Genomic DNA, 14,543 nt, shown 5'->3' with positions numbered 1-14,543 from the left:
TCTCGCGCCTGAGCCCCTGAGACGCCATATAGAGCGGCATGCCACCGAAATTGAACACCCCTCCTCGTGTCACGGTTCATTCGTTCTACTATTATCCCAGCGCTGGAGAGCGACCGGGGCTGCGTACGCACAGATGGCCCAGTCTCCTGTGTATGCCGCGAGGACTGCGTACTCACCTTGTTAAAAGTTCGGTAGGCACACCATATTTGCATGTATATACATTTATATGAATGTATAGATATATACATATGTATACATGAACCCGTTCCCATCATAGACAGATGGACATCGACTCACAAATTAACGCTTTCAACGTGGCAAACAGAAATGCATTACACATCACTCTTTTTTCCGCTGCCATGCAGTGTCGTAGTCGGCGCGTCTGTAGAGTCCTTCGCGGGCTTTCTCAGGGGAGGTAGATGTAGACAGCGCTGAGGTGACATTCGAGAAAAAAGACCGAAAATTCCAGGTTGCACGTCTCAGCATTTTTTGCAGCAAATTCAACCTTCCTGAATAGTGTACTGCAGCGAGTTTTTATGCGCAACAAGTGTCGTGGTCATTTTGCCTGCACTGAATACCTCGCTGTAAGTCACACTTGGCGCAGTGCTTCTATTTCGATTTGCACAACACCGTGAGAAAGGTACATTTCTCGACTGTAACCGTGCAGATAGACGCATCTGCTCAAGTGGATCTGTACGGTTGGAACGGGTTTGGCTGTGCCCACTTTCTCGTTTGTCACGAATGTAGCAACCCCCAAGTGTCGTTTTTTCTGCGGACTATGCATGTATGCCTCAGCTCCAGCTCAAGTAGCTCGTTCTGTGTAGAGGAGCGCCGCGCGAAACCGCTTACGAGTCATTTCCATCTCTGGCGATGAATTCGCGCTCCAAGAGGCTGTCCAGTCTCTTCTTGAACAATGCCATCGGGACAAGCGCACGCTCTCCCAAGCTGCCTGCTTTCTTGATTTCCTTTCCCTCTCTGTGCGGCGAAACGGCCTCCATTTTCGCGTCAAGGCCTGCTTGTCTCGGCAACTCCTTCTGTTCCATCTGCAGCTTTACTGCCTGGCGTCCTCCCGCGCGGTGCCGGGCGCTTCGCTCGGCATCACCTCCAGCGGGACAAGACTCCCCCCCTAGTTCGCCGTCGCTCGTTCGCGTCGTGTTTGGATTCGCTTCAGCTGCTGCATGTTCCCGCGCCAGACGGCCTTTCAAGCCTCCGCATCGCCTGCTCTGAAGCAAGGAAGCAGTTGCCGTGTCGCCAGATGTCCGGTCTGCCGCATTCGCCTCGGCTACGATCTCCTCCTCAGGCGTTTCGACCCTCTCCTCCTGCAGCGCGCCGCGCTCGGCTGATAGAGTCGGTTTCGGCGGCGGGAGAGCCTTACTCGTTCCCTCTTCCTCGGGTTTTAAACCTTGCGTAGCTACACCGCAGCTGCTTCTTGGCACTTCTCCTGTCTCTCGGCTGGTTACTGCGGCCGCGCTCGCATCAGTACCCTTTTGTTTCTCCAGAAAACCTCCCGCTGACTCCCTGGAGGCCGTCGCCATGTGCGAAGACTGCGCGGAGAGTCGGCGGTGAATGTAACTCTGGACTTCCTGGTAAAGACGCGCGTGAGGCAACCGCCTGTAGCGCTTCATCACTCTTACAACGGCTGCCTCGACAAGCGCCTGATAGTCGGCGGAGACGCGCAAAGAAGAGGAAACCTGGAAGTCCACGCGGGTGCCGCCGGTGCTCCCAGTCTCCCTCGCAGAGTCCACTCGCCAAGGGTATCCGTCAGGGAGAGGCGGCGACACCGGGGAGGCGACGGGGGGACAGGAGGGGAAGAGAGAAGATAAAGGTTCGTAAAGGGGATCGCCGGCGAGGAAAGCCTTTTCAGCAATGTCTGGCACAAAGAGCGCCAGCGCCGCATCCTGAGAAAACCGAGCAGGGGAGCGCCAATTCCGTAGAAAAATGGAATCGGGCAAATCGCGGAGGCGACCCAGCCTACTCAGCGCAGCACGACGACCCCGGAAATCTCAGGCTATTTGAAACTCCACTCTTGCTCGAGCCCGCCTCCCACACGGGGAGAAGACACCCTGTCACAACGCTCCCGTCTAGGGCGGAGAATAAAGTTACCAAATCAAATTTTGTTTTGCACGGCAGCGCGGGCACTCTGGCGGGAGTCTCCGGTGCGTCGCCGCTTCGCTACCGGCAAATCCTCAGCCTTCGTCTGATCTTCCCTCTCTCCAGTGAACTCTGTCGCCTCGCTGCTGGCTACGCCGCAACGCTCTCACCTCCAGGGGGTGTGCATGCACCACGGTCTCCTCTTCTCTCGGCGCGAAGAAGGCCTCGTTGAGGCAAATTCGGCAGTCGTCTTCATTCCCTGTCAGCTCCCTCCAAAGGCGCGCCAGCGGATCGCAGGGCAGAGGCAATCGGCTCTTCGATTCATCCCAGCGCTTGGCTTCCTTCTCGCCGAGCGTGGTCCTATCTTGATTCGGCGCTCCTTCGCAGGCGTCTGCGCCGCTTTCTTCTCCGCCTTCTCCGCCTGCTGTCGGCTTGGACGCCTCGCCGCATGCAGCAGTTGCAGCGCCGGAGGCGGCAGAGTCTCCGCTTGCGGCACGACAGCGCTGTGCGGCTTCAGATCTCCCCTGGAAGGCGATGGGGAGGAGCTGCAAGAGTTGCTGGGAGGCGACCAGCAGACTCAGCACGATCTTCGCCGCATCGGCGCGCGAAAGGCCTGTGCTTTCTGAGATCTCGCGGAGGGAGAACAAGGGGCGCCTGGAAACCGGCGGCGCAGCAGAACAATCGCAGCGCGAAAAGAGTAAAGCGAGCGCGGAACGAAGTGCATACGCGCCGAAAATGGAGCGAGAGACCCCCGTCCCCACTCGCATATCTGCTGTACAGGGAGGCGGCCTGACAACTGAATGCTTTCCACGCAAGAAGAGAAACGAATCTCCACCCCTGGAGATCACGCTCTGCAAATCCTGATCTGCATGTGAGCTCACGCGCCTGCAGGACTCAAGACGATTAGAGAGTGTGCAACGTTGAAGCTCACGCGTTGAAGAGAAGCAGAATGACGCCGGCGAGGGCAGGCAGGTTCACGCGAAGTGTCGGTCGAGGCCTGCCCCTTGCAGCGATGAAGGCGGTTGCCTCCGCGGCACTGAGGCAGGAAACCTCCAGGCGACTCAGCCGCAGTTGCCACGAGAGTCTTCGCTCTGGGAAGCGCGATCGATAGAACGCTGTGAAGGCCTGAAGGAGAAAACGACGCACCGAGGAGGCGAGGAGAGGAAAGGGAAATTCATGGTTGTTGTGCGGCGGTAATGTGCCGCCATTCCGCTGCGACCAAGCGCCCTCCGTATATCGCGGGCTCGCGCAGTGCCGGCACCTCTGTGGGCTTCGCCGCACTGGACGCCGCGCCTGTGTATTCACGGATCCTGATAGAACTTTTTAGCATAAATCAACCGTGTGATAGTATTTATGTCCTCACTCAATAATCTATCTCTATCATCTGAACCTCGAGCTCTGAGTACCCGAATGTGGATACAGCGGCAACATTCTATGAGTCAAAACGTAGTCAGGGGATGAGTGCGACTGACCTTCAGCGGCATCCCAAGATCCCGAGGCACCCAGGCGTCGCCTATCTTCATCAGCCGAATGCTTAGACTCCTCCCGGTTGTATATCGCGTCAGCTCGCTTTCGGCGTCCTCCGCCGCGGACGCCCCTTTCAGCGAGCTCGCGTTTAGTATTCTCCCGCCGCGCGCATGCAGGCCGCTCTGCCGAGAAGGCGAAAAACCACTTTTCTGCCTGCTTGTCGACCTGAGCGAATACACCCGTTCGGTGAACTCGCCCACCCGCGAGGCGACCTCAGCCTCTGCCGACGGAGGACGCGGGACGTCACAGTAGGCAGAAGACGGCGAGGCAGCAGCCTGGTGAAGGGACGCCGCCGGCGTCAAGAGAGGCGGGGAGTGCGCAGGAGGTGGAGAAGCAGCCGAGAACGCGCGAGAATTCAAGCAGGCAGCTGCAGATGAGGTGGTCCGCGGGGCAAGATAGAGATCCCTATGAGGCAGCGCATGCGTCCACGCATGCTGAGTGAGGATGAGAGGGTGGAAGATGAAGTGGCTTCGCCCCCTTTCGAACGCAGGCCGGGTCGCCTCCACCCGATCAGAGACAGCAGAACGCGAAGCGACATCTGAGGCGGGAAGACTGCCAGGGACGCCGCGACCCTCAACTCCCTGCTTAGCGGCTGATCGTGGATCGTCTTCCCATGCGTGCTGCGAGACCGAGGGGGCGATTGTCGACCGCTCATCTGTCTCTTTTTCTGCGGCCTCGCTCTCCGTGCTCCCGCCCCAGGCCCCTGCGTCTGTCCCTCCATCCGCCCATAGGCAGGCAGCGTCGCCGCTGTGCAAGCTGACGCCTAGAGGGCTGGTCTCTCGCCCGGTGTGAAGGTCATATCGCTCTCTGCAGGACCAAGCAAACTCAGCCTCGACGCTCTCCGCTGCGTCAAGGTCTTCGAATATCTGCCGCAGCTTCCACGCCTCCTGCTGTCTGCAGCCCTCACCCACGGCTGCCTCGAGCATCTCTCTAGCCGCGCACCTCTCCAGCTTCAGTCTCGCCTGCTTGCTGGGCTCCGCGTCCCGGTGGCCTGCCGCAAGCCGCGCTTCTTCATCGATTAGGACGGCGCTTGCCCCCCGACTTCTTCCGGTGCTCTGCGCGGCGGGGTTGACGCGCCCTTGCAGCTGGCGCACGCTCTCAGATGCCGCGGAGATCCCGCGAAGCACATACGGACTGAGCGCAAGTTGCGCGTCTCGCCTTGGCGTCGCTGTCGCGGGGGCGCTTGGAGCGTCTGGCGTGCGCGCAGAAACGCTGAGGAAGAAGGCTGGTGAAGCAGAGGACGCCGCCTGCGCCATTTGCTGCTGGAAGAACGGGGGTTCGCGACGCTCATGTTCATTCTTGACAGAGGCGCTTCCTGAGTCGCCTTGATCCCCGGCGCGGGATATCTCCTGCCGGCCGCCGCCAGTCTCCGCCCTTTCGTGTCTTCCTCCAAAGCGCGCCTCTGCCTCCACAGTGCCCTGTTCTTCTTCGCGCGGTCCGCCGCCACTGGAGCCTCGCCCGTCGTGATGGCGCTGCTGCGGCGGGAGCGGGTGCCCTCTGCTGCGCGCGGCATGGAGGCTGCCTGGATGGTGAGCCGCCGTTCGGGTCGTTTCGCTGTTTCCAGACTGTGGCGACTTGTCGCCAGAGGAGAAGGCCGCAAAAGAGTCTTCTGCCTCTCTCGAGGCTGCCGCCGTCAACGGCGAAGGCGTCGCGGCTTGGGGGCGCGACCCCGAGGCAGAGGCCGAGGAAAAGGCAGCCTCAGGAAGGCACGAGGGGATTTCGCGTTGCGCGCGAAAGTCGAGGAGAGCTGTCGCGAGCAGGCGTCGCGCGACGCTGAGGCGGAAGAAGTTGCAGAATGTGTCTCGCTCCTGCATGTGGTGCAGCACTTGGCGCATGCTCGCCTGAAGAGAAAAGGAAAAATCGATGCCGTGCCGAAATCCCCGAAGGTGCAGCGACAGGAAAGGACGCTTCCGAGGAGGCAAGCGAGGACTGCTGCGGAGTGAGGAGGAAAGGCGTCAGCTGCAGCGGCTGAGCATCCGCGCAGAAAAGCAGGCAAAAGCGACGCGCCAATCCGTGAGTGTGTTGTCGCTATTAATGCCAGCGACTAAAACTCTAACAGAACGATAAATGCCCCTTCAAATGCATTCGTGTGGGTGCCAGAAAGTGGAGAGATCAATATATAAACATATAGGCACATGAATATGCGGTTGAAATGCAGGAATGGCGTGGGAGCACATGTGTAATCTCTGTGTTGGGTGTCAAGAAACAGAGTCGGTTTGGCTCGTCGCGACGTCCACTAGAGATATTGAAACGGAGTCTCTAGGCTTCTTCTAGAGTCAGCGCGCGGCGCCTTTCTAGTGATTCATGGACAGCGGCTGCAGCGCCCGTCTCGTACCTCGAGCGTCGCGATTTATTCCTCTCTCGGCGCCAACAATCGACTGCGACGCTTTGAGGCACGCGATGCTTCTTCCTGCGGGCGCCGTGCACCTCCCGCAAGGACTCACCAGCCAGGTCATTTGGCCTCCACAGCGCCGTCTTTTCTGGCTGCACGCGTCGGTGGCAATCGCCTCGCCCTCTTCTGTCTGAAAACAGCCACTGTCTACCCTTTCCGGATCTGCCTCGGGGGTACACGCATACCCTGCGGAATCCGCGCCCTGCAGCACCTGCGCCACGTAGTCCACGACGGCCGCGCTCAGAAGGAGCGAGGACGAGCGAGAAAGAGAAGACGATGGTCGCAGAGAGAAGCACAGCAGAGTCAAAGCGGAGAAGGAAAAGGAGGGCGACTGAAGAAATACGCGCTCAGGGGCGCTGCCGTCGGCGTCGCTGCGGCACGCCGGCGACGCCGCGATGAGCGAAGACCCCGTTTGCTGGTTGTGGACATTTGGTGCCAATTCCGCGCAGACATGCGGCGAGCACAGACAAGAAGAACTCGAGTGCCGCAAAGGAGCCGGCGCGGAGAAGGGCGTCGCGTAGGAGGTGAGCCGAGCTTGATACGCAGAAAAAAGCTTCAAGACGTCCTCGCCGTTCAACACAGCCTCAAAGGCCTGCGAAAATTTTCAAAAAAGGCTGCATTAAGATACATCTACAGATAAGCCGCGATGAAAGCCGCGATGTATTCCCGTAGGGCATCCCCACGGTTATGCTGTTTCCTCGCTTACCTGTAATCGTCTTCTCAACGTGGGAGGCTGCACAGCGAGAGCTATAGGGCCACGAAAGCCGCAGGCTATATATATATATATGCATATACATATATATACGTACATATGCACATGCATGCATACACACATAATATATAAATTCATATGGCAGCAGATTCCGGATTTTCCGTCGGCTTCTCCACGCCCTCTCTGTTGCGTTGCCAGCTGAGCCAAGCATGAGTTATATCGCTCCTCGCAGCCCATTCACGGCAGCTTGCCAGAATTAAACTCTTCTCTTGTTACCCTTTTACATGCGAATCAGAGCCCTCGCTGAACTCGTTTCGATGCGACAGAGGCCTCATGTCCTTGCCGCCGGCCGCGGTGCTGCATATATATACATATTTATGCCTATATTTTTAAAAACGTATCCCATCGCGATTCGAGGTGTTTTCTGTGGCGCGCGCTTCGCAGGCGACGCACTGCGACAGGAAACTTGCCGCGAACGGCGCATGGATGCGCGCAACTGCTGACCTCGTCGCGCGCCTTTCGCAGCGCGGGGTGGTTCCCGAAGTGCGTCTTCAACTCTCCCTCCGTGGCGCTGCACTCCTTCACCAACGCCGAGAGGCGGCGAACAAGAAACGAAGAAGGCAAGCCGCCAGGCACGCAGGCGGCGCCAGTTGCCGCACGCGCGGGAGCTGCGACGGAGGCCGACAGCGCAGCGGAAGCGCGCTGCGACGAGCTGCGTGGGCCCTCTGACGTTCGCGCTCCATGCGTGGAAGCCGCGGCGGAATTCGACGTACTTGGGAGCGAGCGCGCGGCAGCCGAATCTGAGGGAGAGACGGGACAAGAGGAGAGAGCCGAAAGGGGGTCGGCGCGCTTCGCGCTCGTGGGATACGGAGTCTGCGAAGGTCTCGAGAGCGGGGAGGAAGACGGCGGCGAGTCCGCGCAGGAAGTCGAGAGGAAAACGAAGGAGAATCGTTCCTGCCAGTGCATGCGACACTCCGCCACGAAGCGCAGGAGCGCGTCCTTTGGCCAGCGCCTCAGCGTTGCGAAAAGGGAGCGAACCGCTGAATGCAGCAGCAGGCACAACGGCGCCGAGCCTCAGTCCACCAAGGTGACAACGCATGCATCCAAAACAGTTGCAACGACACCGCCATTGCGCATGCGCATCACACAGGCGCTACATGTACATATATATACATATTTATATATATAAGTATATATATGTATACGTACTACTGTTTACACTAGCCTAAATACAAGTAGTTGCTCTTATTTGGCTTATCTACGGCGGTGTGCCTGATGGGAGTGCGCGTGGACTCGGAGGCGGAGCCGCCTTCGCAGAGTCAGCCTCCACGCGCCGTGCTTGCTCGGCGGTGTGCCGTTGAAGGGACAGATGACGGCCTGCAGACGCAGCATCATCCGCGGAGATGCGGCACAGAGCGTGGTCACGAGCCCGCCCCCGAGGCACACGCGGAGCGCCTTGCGCGCCGGCGTCGCCGCCCCATGAGGTACAAGCGGCGCCAGAGCTCTCTGCGTTTCTTCGCGCGCGCGACACACCCCTCCTCACTGCAGACCGACGCGAACGACGCGCGTCTCGTCTCGCCCCCTTACTGAGCCAGTCGCCCAACTTCAGCAGCGACCCGAGGCGGGGCGGCAGCTGCAGGACTGTTTCCACGTGGAAGCGGAAGAGCGCGGAAGCTGCGGCATTTAGCATGTCTTCTCCTGAGCGCCCGCAACTCGCAAGAATTCCAAACACCGCCAATGCAGACATGCGGATACTTGCGCATGTGCGGCGTCTCATGGCATCTCACAAGGGATGCATGAGTCCGAATGAATCCAGAGTCCCACAGAGAGCCTGTTCAAGATATAAAATCTATTGCGTATATAGATAGTTATAGATAGATAGACAGATAGATAGATAGATATAGATAAACACATACGGGTAGTTCGAGAAAAGGTCGAGGTAGAAAAATATAATATGATATCATCAAAGACTGGAAATGCACTAGGCGAAGACGAGGCAGCTGCGGTGAGTCACTAGGGCTCAAAACTCTTCCCGACCCCTATTCTGGTTCCCGGCCTCTTCGCCGAAAGAGCAAATTTGAATCAGCAGATCTTCCGCTTACTCGCTTGCGGGGGCAGGCACGTTTCGGCAAGAGCCGCTTCAGCTTCCAGGAGGTGAAGGCCCAGCTGCACGTATGCCTGGAGAGGCAAGCTGCGCTGCCGAAGAAGGCAGGCTGCAGTCGTCATGTAAAACTTTCCCGCCTTCTGCATTAGCCACCTGCAAACACGGTGGCGGAGCAAGAAAAGACATCAGCGATAGTCGCTTCGAGAGATCCTCAAAGATCGAGAAGAGATTCAGATTCGGCCGGGATAAGGTGCAAGAGAATGCAGAGAAGACGCGCAGTGGCGAGGAAGAACGCAAGATATCGCTTTAAGGAAAACATGAACCGTGTCAAAACGAACGAAATCGAAACGGGTTCAGGACACCTAGAGTCGCCTGAGGCCCGACCCCCAGAGGCAGCCTCGCGGCGGAATCGTAACAGCGGCGGGGGGCAGCGAGATGAGCACTCTACGCTGCGGCAGACATCAACCACTCCGAGAGCGGAGGAGTCACGCAAGCGACCCGACGGGCGCAGACTAGAAGCCGTTCAATACCTGCTCCGCGTCTCGTTTGTGCGCCCCCGCGTCGTCATTGAGATCTAGCCTGGTTTCGCCGGTCTCCTCTCACCGTCTGAATTTTTCTGCTTCCTTCACGTCGCCGTCCCACACGCTCTTTGCGCTGGCCCCAGCGATCCACTGCGGCGTGCCCCACGCCACGACTCTCCTCGCGCGCCTCTCAGAGTTCTCGGCTTCTGCCGGCGGCTGCGGCGGCGGCCGAGTGGCCTTCTGCGGCGGCGACGCGTGGACTCCTCCGTCTCCAGTCTCCCTCTGAAGCCGCGGCACCGCCGCAGCCACCGCCGACGGCCCGCTCGCCCGCTGGCTTGTCTCTCCTCGATCTGGATCTCCTCGTCTCTCTCTCTCGTCTGCTGCGTGCCCTCGTGCGTCTCTTGGGTTTTGCTTCTCGCGCGCGTGTCGAGCTTCAGGTTCGCCGCTGCCTCCGCCCCCCGCGATGCCTCCCCCGAGCCTATCGGGAGTCGTTGCGTCGCGGCGAGACTCTGGTGTTTTTTGCGGCCTACCGAAGGCAGAGGCGGGTGCGGCGTGTCTGTCCTTCGCCCTCAGCTGCGCGCGTGTCGCGGCCTCGCGTTTCTTCTCGCGCTCCCAGGCGGGCAGCGAGAGGAGGCGCACCGAGTCAGAGTCGCAGACGCGGCGGAGGAAGACGACGGCCTCGCGCAGAAGCCGCGGATGCATACCGCCGCCGGCTGCGCCGGGCGATGGCGCAGAGGAGGCCGCGGCCTCCTCTGCGCAAGCTGTTTGCCTTCGAGTCGGCTCGCGGCGCGCCGCGGACCTCCCGGGAGACTCGCTGCGCGCCCCAGGCGAAAGGGCGGCGGCGGCGCCAGCGTGCAGGGACGCCGCGCTTCTAGAAGAGACACGAGTCGACGAAGGCGATTCCGATGAAGAGGGTGGAATCGAAGAAGCAGGCGAGGAGGGTGCCGAGGGGAGACTGCGACACGCTGGCGGCGGGGGCCTGCATCGGAGGAGAACTGCGCGGAGGGCGCAGGTTCGCTTCTCCTTCAAACAGAAACTCACCGCGGCGCGGAAGGCAGTCAGGCAGGCCGGGCTGAGCTGCGCGACACACATCAGTCACGGGAGATCGGAAAGTGACGCCGCCGGCGGTGCTAGGCTGAGCTCTCTCTCAGTCCGCGGTGGGACGCCCGCCGACGGCAAGCTCGAGTGCAGCACTTCGAAATGCAAAACGCGCTGGGCTGGTTGCCTTTTCGTGCGCGTTGCATAGAGCCAAAAACACAAATAGATGTGTGTATGATGCTGTCCGCGAGGTGACAGGTTTTGCAGCCGCACGCAGCGGCTGCTTCGCGTCGTGGGGGGTCTCGGAGTTCCCTCCGAAACACGCGAAGATCTCGGCGCTCTGACCGTCCGGAGAGCGTCTCCTTTGGTGTCTCCGCAGGCATGCGGAGTCGAGTCGGAGCTGAGTGGCTTTGAAAACGAGGGAGGGGCTTACAAGGGTTCGAAAGATTCGCAGCGCCGCCACGTCTAGAGGAAGCGCGGCCTCCTGCATTGCCATAGTTGAGGCCACGAGCGCGCCGAGAGAGACTTTGGATACTATGTCGTTCCTCACTGAGCCTGGGAGATCTTTCTGAAGTTGGAAGACTCGCGACCGGCATGTTTCTTCCTCGTCTTCTGTGGCGCCTTCTCGCCCCGTTGAAGTCTCGTTTTTTTCGCTCTGCTTTTGCATGCAGGGCGGTAAGTCAGGCGAGCAGAGGTGTTGGAGCACGAGCGCCCCGACGGCGGTCGGCGACAGTGAGGCATTGGGCAGTTCGCTGTCGCCGCCTGCATTCTCTCCGCAGCTCGAGAAGTCTCTGTTTTGCGGCTTGCATTCGCCCTCTGCTTCGCGGTCGCTCTCCGCGCTCTGCGCCTCTCGTCCAGACGCGAAGCAGCCCTCGAACTCTTCAAGTTTTCCTTCAGCCCCTCGGCCTTCGCAGTCTCCTTTCCCGTCCTCACGGAGGGGCGCAAAGTCCTCAGCGAGTGCGGCAGCGCGCAGACTTCCACCGGCTCTCGGGCGGTGCGTGCAATGCGAAGCAGCTGCTCCAGAGGCCGGCTGCGCCTCAGATTTCGAATCACCGAACGAAGACAGCTCGCGTGCGCACGAGGCAGACGAGACTCGCGACGTCGGAAGAGCGGCGGCGCTCGCCTCCGCATGCGACGGCTCCGCTGCAGGCTCGCGAGTCTCCGCGCGCGGGCGAGGAAGCTGAACACGCCGGCAGGACTCCTTCAGGTCGCGCGGCGGCACGTGCTGAAAAGGCGATACCGGAGGGCGCAGGGCGGCATGCGAGGCAGTGCGGAGGAAAGGCGACGCGGTGTCGGTCTGCAGGCAGGAGAAGATGCCAAGCAGGGCATAAGCAAAGTGCAGGTACTCCCGCCAGACGCCAACCACACGGATGAGGAACTCAGCGGGGGCGGGTGCCTCGTGCGCCGGAGAGCAAGGCGGAGACGAGTCAAGAGGCAGTGCAGCGGCAGAGAGGGAAGGAGGCGCGGAGGGGGCGGCGGGGCGCGGCGCGGACCACGCGGGTTCAGAGCGGGCGGATACGAGAGACGAGGGAGGCGCTTCAGATGAGGAAGACGAAGAAGTCTTGGAAGGAGGCAGATAGAGACGGCGGAGAAGACGATCGAGAGCGGGGCACTGGCGGAGGCGCTGGTGCGCAAAGACGTAGAGTAGCGCGCAGAAGAGGCCGTAGGCGCCTAGGCAAGCCCGCGGGTCGGCGACGGAAACACTCCAAATTACTGAATGGAGAGTCAGACAGGGAACGAAACGACGATCCCGACGCGCCGAAACAGGGAGGAGGAACGCCAAAAGACCACATACAGGGGTCCACTCGAGCTGACGCGTCCACATTCGATCTGTGCATCGCTGCGGGCGCCCCTACACGCATGGCTCCCCATGCGGGCACACCATCCACATGAATCATATCCATACATATTTAGAGGTATATGTGCACATGCACAAAGGTACACGTTTGTTAGTGTTAGAGCAAGCCGAATACCGCGAAAAGCTGGCAAATTCTCGAGAAACCGGCGATCTCGAGGTGACGCAAGAGACTTTCGCTTCTCTTCAGTGTTTGCATGCGAGGGTGCAGAATCGGCTTGCGCCTCCGAAAGCTCAACGAGGAGCGTTTGGCGAGTCGATGAAAGGCCCCAGCGCAGGCATATGAGTAAAACAGCATACGAATCATCCTCTCTTCGCACCCCTCCCCTGTCCGCAGATCGGTTTCAGGTACCTGGGCTTCTGCGTGTGGATATGGCTTCAGGCCGGACTGCATGCTTGTCTGGTTTCACACAAACGAATGAGAGACTAACCGCGAAACGTGTTGAAGCTCTCTGCATGCTAGAGCCTGAGTCGCGTGTCTGCCTCTGGCCTCACGTGAGTAAGCTTCAGAGAGCTGCGATATGGGTAGACCGGGCGCGTCGGGGAACAGCTCGTCGTCGCCGTCTCCATCTCGCCTTCCTTCAGCCGAAGTTTCATCCGCTTTCTCTGGCGATTCGGACTTACGCGAGACTTCGTCTCCTTCTGGCGCCGCGGTTCGCCAGCCTGTGGTTCGACGCGTGATGGCATTCTCACGGTTTTCGAGGGCGCCTCTTCTAACGGCAGTGCCGCACTCAGCGTAATCTCGTAGTTGCCTCTCGATGCACGATGCACGCCACGCGCCGAGGGCACGGTTGAGCGGCTGCAGAACTGCACAGACAATGTGCTGAAAAAGGACACGTTCGCTCCCGGGCGGGCGAGTTGCGTGACGGAGGAGAGGGCAGGGAGAGGCGCACAGCGCCGAAGGCGACGACGGCGCACCTCTAACCCTGTGGCTCGCGTGCGGCTGCGTCTCGCTTCCCTTTCTCCTGCGTTTCCGCTCTGGCGCACACATAGCTCCGTCAGAAGCCTGAACTCGGGATTTGAGTCTTTGTTCACCCCCCCCACGCCCCGCAGCGGAAGCAAGCTCTTCTTCGCGGCTCTGTAGCAGCGCCTGATTGCCTGTTCGAACTCCCTCCGCCACCTCGTTCGAGGTCATCCGCGGCGCCTCGCTTTCCTCGGCGGCACACGAGCGCTCTGTGGAAGCCTGCTTCACTTCTGCGCAAAGAAACGAAGCCAACAGAGGCGGACGGAGAGGCGAAGGATACGGCGACGAGGGCGGAGGCGCAGAGGCAGCCGACGAAGGGAGCGGAGAAGCAGAGGAAGGGGGAGGCGCGCTTGGCGGAGCTGCATCGAGATGCGGCGTTGGACTGCCTGCGGCGGGGCGGGAAGGCGCTGGGGTTAGGGGAGTGTCTGCGCGATCGCCGCGTGGAACAGAAGGGCACTTCGTTTGCGCTACGGCGCGAGACGTTCTTGTTTTCTTCTTGGGCCGCATTCCTTGTGGGCTGCGCCTTCTGGTTGCTCGCGCAGCTGCGCTGTGTGCGATCTCAATGTCGTTTGCTTTTTCACGTTTTCTCTCCTGCGCGGGCGAGCTCCCCCCTTTCGGTAAGGCGTCTTGGGGGGGTCGGAAGTCGACTCGACATCCTCCGGCGCCTGCTGGGCTTTCTCCCCCCCACGCTGCCCTTTCGGCCGCCTTCTCCGCGGCTGCATCACCTTGTGCGGCTCGCCTCTGCGACACGCGCGGAGAAGTGTCTCTGCATGTGCCTTGATGCTGGATGGGTATCTCATGGGCGACGGGGCATGCGTCGAGCGGCTGCGTGTCTCTCTCTGATGTTGCCTCGATCTCTTTCTTTTCTGAGCTTCCTGAAGCCTTCGCCGGCGCGGGCACGCTTCCACCTGCTTCTCGCTCGCTTGCTTGTGAGAGAGCGCGTGCCTCCGCTTGCAAAACACCTGAAGCGAGATGAGACAGTTGCTGCCCGCTGCGGCGCGTTCCAACTGGGCGCGGCGCCTCCCCCCGTGCGTCCCGGCCGGTACGCCAAACGTCACTTTCGAGTGGGTATGGCGGGCTGCCCTCCATGTCGGAGAGAGACCGGGGCGCCGCAGTGGAAGGAGGCTGGAGGCCAGAGAAGTCAGCGCTCGACTCAGCGGACTATCGTACCTCTGCATGCGTCGGCTTATCGCGCGGAGACTCTCTCCAGGGAGGTTCGCAGGCCTGAACGGAGGGATGCAGTGCGCACTGATGCGGAAAGCGAGAGAGGAAACAATTCGAAGAGGGAGGCCGCTGCGACGGAGGTTTGTGACAGCTTGGCGCTGCAGCGGGGGAATGC

At 60.4% G+C, this 14,543-nt stretch overlaps 1 protein-coding gene across 1 annotated transcript; it reads right to left on the bottom strand.

The window, feature by feature from the left end:
* Window positions 1-406: 406 nt before the first annotated feature.
* On the bottom strand, window positions 407-14,293 carry BESB_068640 (uncharacterized protein; the record flags this gene model as incomplete). Its single annotated transcript, XM_029365257.1, has 12 exons — window positions 407-431; window positions 850-1,898; window positions 2,262-2,745; window positions 3,023-3,216; window positions 3,564-5,459; window positions 6,063-6,602; window positions 7,227-7,762; window positions 8,310-8,420; window positions 8,825-8,979; window positions 9,430-10,424; window positions 10,819-12,098; window positions 12,736-14,293. 12 exons carry the CDS (start codon window positions 14,291-14,293, stop codon window positions 407-409), a joined length of 8,823 nt encoding a protein of 2,940 aa, XP_029218840.1.
* Between the last annotated feature and the right edge of the window lie 250 nt (window positions 14,294-14,543).

This window comes from Besnoitia besnoiti, chromosome VI (genome assembly GCF_002563875.1).
Source record: "Besnoitia besnoiti strain Bb-Ger1 chromosome VI, whole genome shotgun sequence".
Lineage (NCBI taxonomy): Eukaryota > Apicomplexa > Conoidasida > Eucoccidiorida > Sarcocystidae > Besnoitia > Besnoitia besnoiti.
The sequence above is the reverse complement of the archived record's forward strand: the minus strand, read 5'-3'. Positions and strand labels throughout refer to the sequence as shown.